The sequence below is a fragment of the Meleagris gallopavo genome, chromosome 12 (genome assembly GCF_000146605.3).
Source record: "Meleagris gallopavo isolate NT-WF06-2002-E0010 breed Aviagen turkey brand Nicholas breeding stock chromosome 12, Turkey_5.1, whole genome shotgun sequence".
Taxonomy (NCBI): Eukaryota; Metazoa; Chordata; class Aves; order Galliformes; family Phasianidae; genus Meleagris; species Meleagris gallopavo.
In genome coordinates, this window is record NC_015022.2 from 7,879,451 (window position 1) to 7,888,240 (window position 8,790).

Below are 8,790 nucleotides of genomic sequence, written 5' to 3' on the forward strand. Positions count from 1 at the left end.
GGTGTTGTATGTCTGCACAGGGATGGGCAATGAGGTCTCTTCTCTGCTTCACTGCTGTTTTTGAGAAATATAACATCTCCTATCTTTGAAACTGCTCCTCCATGAGTTTAAATGGAATCACACTACTTACACAAAAACTGAGAGGACCGTGGATTAGTTTGGGTAGGACTTTTTCCCTGTAGTATGGCCATCTTCAAACACAGCAATATTAATGAAGATGTACCTGTTGAGTTTGGAAAAAGCCTTAGAACTGAACTGTGAGATTCTTTGGCAAGGTTACTTAGATAGCTGGGATGCACACATTCACTGTCTGATTATATGGAATAATCAGAAGAATCCCAACATAAACCATCTGCTTTGTTGTGGTTTTTTTTTTTTCCCTCTAAGAAAAAACTGCATTGCCCTTCATTACTGTATGTAACATTACCAATTTGTGCTTATCCAGAGTCTGGTTTGGGTGTTTTGTTTGTTTATTTATTACCATTTTTAACCTGTTCAGTGTAATCTGTGCTCTGACGCCAAAGAGCAGTTTAGCAAAGTACCAAATGCACATTCTCTGAAGCACTTACAGGCTGCAGCTCCATTCTGTGTTTGGTACTCCAAAAAGGCTTTCACCAATAATTATCCTATTCCTACAGCTAACTAAGGCTGTGTGAAAGAAGCTTGCAAATGTAGAACCTGCAACAACATCAAGACAGTGCTGTTTTCATTCCCCAAACGAACACTAAAAACAGTTTCTATCACTTCTAAATTCACCTCTATTTCATATAAGTGTTTTCAGTGTAATTAGAAGAGAATGCTTTTAACTTACCTATTTCTGTACAGGCTTCCTCTGGGCTATAAAGATGCAGCTGACCATCCACTGGCATTTTATTAGCAGGGCTCTGTAATACGAGCTTACGCTGTAGTTCTTAATCTTTTCTCCATCACTGCATTCCCTGCTGCCTCAAAACTACTTATAGTCATTTCTGCCAGCTCTGGAGTTCCTGTTTTGAGGGAATTTGTGTTCACTCTCACTTGTCACACTGACAACAAAGATGAGCTTAATTTAAAAAAGCTGTTTCTAACTCCTGGAGCTGTGAAAAGTTACCCTGAAAAGGTGACATTAATCACTCTGAAACATCTATGTGCTACCTGCTAATCTCAGTGATGCTCTAGCTGTGAAATGTAACAGTGAAGATTTATTCATTGGTTTTTTAAACATAAATCCTATAGATTTGGGAATAAATTTTTTGCTCTTAAACTATCAAAGGACTTCAAAACCTTTTCCAAGCAGCTGTTAATAATTCTAACGTAAGTATCCAGGTCATATAATTTCCAAATAATCCAAACCCATCTTATGCCTTTCTTTTGAAAAGTTTCCAATTGTCTGATGTCACTGTGTGTTACCTGTGTAGAAAAACACCCTACCTTGTTATGAACTGCTGCTAGGTGTGTCTGTCAGCATCACTATGAGCCACCTGCAACGACTGAACCTCCGTTTTTTAAAATCTCCTCCATAATATAATCTTGAAAAATAACCAGCTGTCAGGGACAAATAAGTATTTTCTTAATGTTTTCAGCGTGCTCAGGTAGACTTTCAATTAAATCAGAATCGTATGTAACCACTTGACTTTATTAAAACTGAGTTTGAGGTTTAATGCTCACCAGCCTTCTCTACTTGCGCTGAAAGTCAAAGTTTGGCTGTATCGTTTACATCTCTGTGTTTACTGTTGGCTGCCAAGGGGGCATGATTCAGGATGAGTCATTCCTCTGTTAAAATAAGGCTCGTTCCAATATTAACCTGGGCCCAAACCAACCTTCTGACACTGCCAGTAAGAAACAAGTTCACCCTCATTGCAGTTTTCTGCAGTTTTTAACCAAAACTGCTTTCCAACAGCACAGTTGTGACAATTTAGCATAATTTGGCTTCTCTCTATCAAGCTATTCTTGCTTCCTTACAACTGTACACTGTAGAAAAACCCATAGTAAGAGAATTTTTGCAGTTCTAGTTAATAGTTTGATACTTTTTTTGTATTGCTGTTTGGTGGTGCAAATAAGAGGTTATATATCATGCCACTTGCCTTGTGTCATGCTTTTTACACTCTCAGTTCACTTACTTAATTGAAATATGCATTAAGTGGAAATGAATAATGCTTCATAGCACACATTCAAAACGTGGGGAAAAATGCCTTTTACCTTCAGTCAGCAAAATCCCCACTCCTCTCTGCAGACCTTTGGAAGGTTCTCCTTTTTCTTCACCAAAACAAAATCCTGTTGTAGTCCCTTAAGGTTTACATACTCTTGCAGGAAACTACCACCACCACTGTAACCGTGCAGGAATTGTCATCAGAGAAGTCCTTCTGTGTTGTCATATGCTGCGTGAGAGGCACTGCTATCCACATCTCACCCAGTTACCAAATATTCATGTAAGTTTTTCCACTTTTGGGGTGACAGAGGTCTGAATGACTGCACTGCAGATCTTTGTAGCAGCTCAGAATGTGCCCTGCCTTGGGGACTGATGAGCCACACAGGTGGCACACAACACCTGCTAAGCAAATAGAACTGGTCTCACTCAGGAGTTTTGTCACGGTTTAAGAGTAAATGACAATTTGGAGGCAAAAGGAATCTGGATACCAAAACACTTTAATCAAATACGTAGCAATATTATGTACCACACCACTGCCCTGGCACACGGGAGAGATGGCACAGTCCAGGGGAGGCAATGCAGCAATGCCGGCAGGGCAGCGCACGGTTCTGGTGTCCTCTGGGCTCCTTCCCTTTCCTCAGTGGTGGAGATGATCCTGGATCCCCACCAGAGCCTTCTTCATGCTGTGGTTACCTCCAGCACTCACAAGCACCTTTAGCTGAAGGACCGAGCTGAGAACACCTCCCCAGAAATGAGCTCCTTCAAACTGCGTTCTCATTTTCTGCTTTGTCGTGCCTTGGCTGAAGCTCAGGAGCTGCTTCTTTGGGCACTTCTGGATGTGCCTGCACTCTTAATCCAGATGCGTGGTTGATTATACTTCCTTTACTTCCACTGCAGCAAAAAGTCAGTTGAAGTTGACAGGCTTACACTAACAGCCGTGCTGGTGACTAGACCAAACTCATGGAACTCGTGGTAACTACTACAGAAGTCCTGTCTGTATTACCGAAACAAAACATATCCTTGCCTACTGTTAAATATGTGATGCTAGATGGTGAGAAAGGGCCAAGCGTGACGTTCCTGTTATACTGAAAAGAGAAAACACACATCTCCCTGTCCTCCACTTCTATTCAAGCACACTGATTTGCCAACTTTTTCTTCCAAATGCAGTAACTAAAGCTGTTCCAAGTCACACCCACAGTTACTGATCTCCCTTCCCTGGCAAGAAGGCCACGTGGGGTTCACATCCTCTGAGTTAAGAAACATCACCACCAACAGAGCCGTGGGAAAGCACGGCCTGTGCTCTGCACCCACTGGCAGCAGTTCTGCTCTCAGGACAGGCAGGCACACCTCTCCCAGTGCCAAACAGCATGGAGACATTGACTGGAAGTGGCCAAGTGAAGTCTTGGCTCTTACCTGGACAGCAAAAGATACACTGTTGTACAACATGCAGCTAAGCATTTTCCTCTTCCTAAACTGAGAACAGGGCAGATGCCCAATGAGGGATTTCAAAGCACGATGAAACAGTCCAAAACAAATCTTACTTTCTTGTCATTCTGTAGCCAAGTGAAAATAAAAGGGAAGAAGGAATTTATAAGCAAGCAGATATATTATGAGCTATGCTGAGAATATGATGAAAGTACCTACGTGAAACCCTGCAATACTACTTTCAGCTGCAGCACCCAAAGTAGATGACTGATGTAAAAGCTTCAGCTCACAAAACACACAAAAGCCCTTGTCGTTGGGCTTGAGACAAAATGAACATCACCAGATCTTGTGTGGCCCAGAATTTCATATTAAAAAGCAAAAAACTTCTTAAAGATACCAGGGATAGTTTAGGATTTTTTTTTTTTGTTACAGTGGATTTAAAAGTTTGTAACAGGGAAGATTGTGCTACAAGAGAATCTAAAAGGAAGGCTAAGCAGTCCACTCTGACTGTGTAAACTTTTGTACACAAAGGCTAAGAGTGCTGGTAGACACAACGTATCAGGTATTGTTCTAAATCAAATATTTAAGATGACTGAAATGTAGTTCAAGATAATGAATTGAGTCGAGCTTCAAAGCTGAGAGCACCTCACCAGATCAGAGCTTTTTTCTCCAAGAACAGAAGGCCAGGTGCAATTACATAACGTTGTCTTTATTTAATGAGCACTTTGGTTTTTTTTTGTTTGTTTGTTTTTTGTTTGTTTTGTTTTGTTTTTTTTCCCTAAAGATTCAGTTCTGTAAATAGGACCCAAGTCTGGGCAGGCTGTGCATCACTCTTAAACCCACAAAATGGTGGATTTCCTGCACTGATATTTCAGCACACGCCAGTAGTTCTTCTGGACTGTTTTGCATACATAAATAGAGCACATCAAAGTATTGTTTCTACATGGTGATTGCTTGGCCTCTGACTGCCACTTGTGCAAACTGTTCTCATTTTAGAAATAAAAAAGGCCTTCTTCGATTGCAGAACTCCATTCAATATCATTTCCCTGCAATTTCAGCATGTGCAGGAGGTTACACGAAAGGCAAGGCTTCCTCATAGTTATTACATTCAACTGTTCCAACTACAGGATTTGATAGGAAAGTGGTGTTTATGCTTTGGGAAGTGCTCTGACCGCAGGATTGGCTCTTCAGGACGAAGCAGCTCACCGATGCGTCGCAGACACATTCACACCTGGTTTGCTTTAGTTGAACCAAGATGAATGAGAGTCATAACAGTAGTGTAACCATGAAGCAGGTCATCCTTTACATCATTGCATTCCCTCAATACGAAATTCCCAGTAACTATCCGGTCACATCCTATTTCTCCATGTCCAAAAAAGCCAAATAGGGGAACATTTGGAAAAAACTTCCTAAAGGCATCCGCCTCCATGTTCCGTTTGGTTTTGTAATGCCGATATCCTCGGCCAACACACGCAAACATGAAGCCAATGGTGTTACACTCAGGGATGTTTGCTGCTTTCAGACGCTGCATGGCGGCTTCTGCTGTCCTCTCATCAGCGACGTCCTGGTCTAACAGAACTGTGGCACTCTGAATCTGGGGACCGCTGAAAGCCAGCCCGACCACCCCACAGGCATCACTGGGCTGGGCGTTATTACTGAAAGGCAACAGGCCTCAGTTAGAGAGCAGCCCAACGCAACCATTTCAGCTGCAGCAGAAGTTGGCTGCCAAACAGACCAACATCCTGGGGATTTTGAAAGCCACCATAGTTAAAAACTAAACAAACTCTTCCAGCTTTCCTTTTTCCCCTCTTTTTCCAGCAACCTTTTCTGATGAAAACCTTTCACATCCATTACCCAGGATTAATCATAAGCCTGTCTTTCAAACACTTGCCAAATTCAGCAGTTGGTGCATATCACAGCTCTGCAATTCCAGCTGAACTGTAAGTTAAACTTAACCAAAGATAAGCAGCAGTTTATGTATGAAACCAGGGCAGCAGTCTAGAAGCTGTTCCAGACTCCAGATTCCTGTTGCTATGGTTCTGTGCTCGTTGGTTGGCCAGATTCATATTGGTTTTAGTGGTTACCTATTCATGTTATCTCAGTAATAGTTTAATAGAGACAGCTCTCCGATATGGAATAATGGTGCAGATGGCATAAATTAGGTGCAAAAAAAAAAAACCAAACCCAAAAAACCAACTCCTATCACTATGGAGTCCAGACCAACACTATGAGAGGAGCCTACAGGCATGTCGGCAGCACGCTCTCCAGCACAGGATGCTCCAGGATGCACCAGTAAGTCAGCAGAGCACTTGGAGCAAAAAGCCTAAATCTTCCCCGCAGGGCTCTTGGTGGAAGGATTGGAGTTAAGTGGGTCAGATCCAGCCCAGCCCTTGGAGCTCCGCATCCTTGTGGAGCTACTTGTGCTCACAGGGCACAGCTCTGGTTGCATATTCAGCTCCGTAATGTGCCCCAAAACAAGACTGACATAAAACCAGAACAGTCACATAAATGGTCTCTGCCACAGAGAGTGATAATTTACCTGAAAGCCAGAGAGCCAGCACCTACTACAATAAACAAATGTAGGGTTTCTGAAGCTGAAAGCGTCCTCCAGTTGTTCTCCTGGCTGGGTTTCCAGAACCCAATGTGTAACACTCATACAAAGCTTCCAGCTTTTCCTGCTGGATCACAGTGCAGCAGTTGGATTTTGTTCTCTTAAACAAAATGTAACACTTTACAACTCCTGATTGGCATATGTTACAGCTTCTGGCAATGTTTTTCCCATATTAAATTTACCTCGAAAAATATACCTACTTCTCAGAGATCAGTGATGTAAAGCTCTCTACTTGTCCCCCGGCTAGGATGATACTTTTTTCATTCAAAGGATTGACTATTTGATGAAGAAAACGAGTAGCTCCAGACTTCCAGGAGTTGTAGCCGAACAAAAGAACCACACGAAGATCTGGATTATTCTTCAGGCCTACAAAAACAAGAATTTCAGTCCCCTTATTTTGACTTTCCCTAAAGTCTAAGAGTTCTACATTCACTCCTCACTCCCTCCTTAAATAACACATAATGCCTCCAGCATGGACTTTGTTGTTGCAAGTGAAAATCCAGACACAGGGCAGCCATGTATTCATGAGCAGGGCTGCATTCTCTACATGCATGAGAATTTCAGAAAAGATCTGAGTGATGAAAAAGTAGATGGTATCTGCTTCCTCCTGCTTTCAGCTTATTTCCCAGAGCATTTGAGTGGTACAGTTCTTTGGCTGTACTTCAGTCTCAATTATCTTTTTACAGATTCGAACTGAGCATACATGTTATCCAACAAGAACCACAATGGAGTAAATAGCTTTACTTAAAAAAATAAGAAATGTTAAAATGTGTTCATCAGCCTGTTGCTTATCCCAAGAAACTTCCAAGTTCCAAGAAGACTCACAGAAAGAATCACAGAGCTCTCGGATTACTCTTCATAAATACAACGTGAGGAATGTAAACTGTATTAAAATAGATCATTTTTCTTTATGCCTTTCCTTACTACAACACCTGACTTAGCATCTAAATCAAAGTTACTTTATAGAAGAAAAGCAGCAGCTCTTTCCCACTCCTTTCTAAACAGAGGTGGCCAGAATAATTCCCAATGGCACAAAACTCATTTACTGTTACTTTTAATCAATTACTGGCTTGCTTCAAACCTAACAGCTCCCTCTTAACAGCTCTGCTTGCAACACGAATGAAGAAGTTTGAGACAAACTCAGGATAACAACCTCAGTACTCCTGAGAACGGGTGGAAAGAGATGGGTGGTTACCAGAGCCGCCCTGCAGAGCCTCAGTGCTCTGTCAACACAGCACAGGAGCTGCTGGTCCCACATGCAATTTCACACTGGAGCCTCAAAGAGCAGCAAAACACTTGACAAAAGCCCAGGTCAAAGGGAGAACAAGGACGTACCTGCTTCGGCAAATTTGTTTTCGTCAATGACTCTATTCTTTACTTCTTTAGGAAAATGGAAGGTTTGGATTTTAACCCCATCAATTTTGGGAAACAAAAGAGCAAACCCCGCTTCACCATCTTCAATTTCTTGAGGTTGATTGCTGCTTGAACCCATAGGGGTAACTACAATGACACACACACACACACACACAAAGATTAGTGATTCTGACACTTTTGTCTGCAACTCAGGCTAAAAGAGGCAGAGCAGCGTATGCAGTATAAAACATGGCAGCTCATTCCCATCACAACACATCTAATTGATAACTGGTGTGAAATTTTTTTGCTGCTGTTGTGAAAGATGAAATGCATAAGAATCCCACTGTCCAGAAATGACGTTAAAGTCACTTTGCATGAGAAGACACAGATACATACAGAAATTTTCCTTACTCTAAAGGCAAGTACTCAAACTGCCTTCTGTAGGCACAGAGTCAATGTTTATGGCTCTTAGTGCCTTGACACAGGTGTTTATGCAGGCCCATATTCCTTCATGCTATAGACCTGCTCTTATTGGTCATGGCTATAGTGACAGAGACTGGAAGCAAACACTCAGCAAACGCCTGGAAAATGTTTTAACATCTAAAAGCTTGCTGCTGAGATGCACGGCACGAGTTATGCCCTGAAATCACAGAAACGAGCAGAAAGGTTTCTCCTTTCTGTACTGTGGGATGAGAACTGAAGGTGAGAAGGAAGGCACAAACGCACTAACAGCAGGGAGCACAGCACACAAAGGAGGCTCCTACCTACGATCCCAGGGGTGAGCAGTCCAAGGACCTGACATCGCTTTGGCAACAGTTTCTCAATGGCAACAGCTGTTTCTTTACTGTTTCTTTTTCTGGCTATTGAAAAGGAACAAAAACGGCGCAGAGAAGCAGAAGCGAGCTGTCACAAACCTGACAGACCGAAGCCCGCAGCCAATCCCTTCATCACTCCACGGCCGTTACCGACACACGAGCCCCGCGCCGCCAACAGCTCGGTGTAAAGAGCCTCGCTCCCACGTGCCGCAGCCGCCGGCCGGAGCCGCGTTTCCTTTTACGTTCAGACTCGCAGCGCTCGGCCCGACGGTCCCTCACCCGCCCGCAGCCCCGGCGGCTCCGCGCCCCGCGGGTACCTTTCTTGTGCTCGTGGCACTCCTCGTGCCCGCTGAACGTCTCCGCGTCGGCGATGTAGAGCACGGTCTGGGGCAGGACGTGCACCCTCTGCAAGAAGACGCGAGGCGCGGGCGCGCTGGTAACGCTGGCCCGGTACCGGC

General features: G+C 43.4%; 1 protein-coding gene across 1 annotated transcript; it reads right to left on the minus strand.

The window, feature by feature from the left end:
- Positions 1-3,966: 3,966 nt before the first annotated feature.
- Positions 3,967-8,788, minus strand: FBXO22 (F-box protein 22; the record flags this gene model as incomplete). The annotated part of the gene is made up of 5 exons (XM_010717404.2): positions 3,967-5,208; positions 6,365-6,530; positions 7,500-7,664; positions 8,282-8,377; positions 8,650-8,788. Coding segments are annotated over 5 exons (996 nt in total), but the record flags the coding sequence as incomplete, so codon positions are not given.
- Between the last annotated feature and the right edge of the window lie 2 nt (positions 8,789-8,790).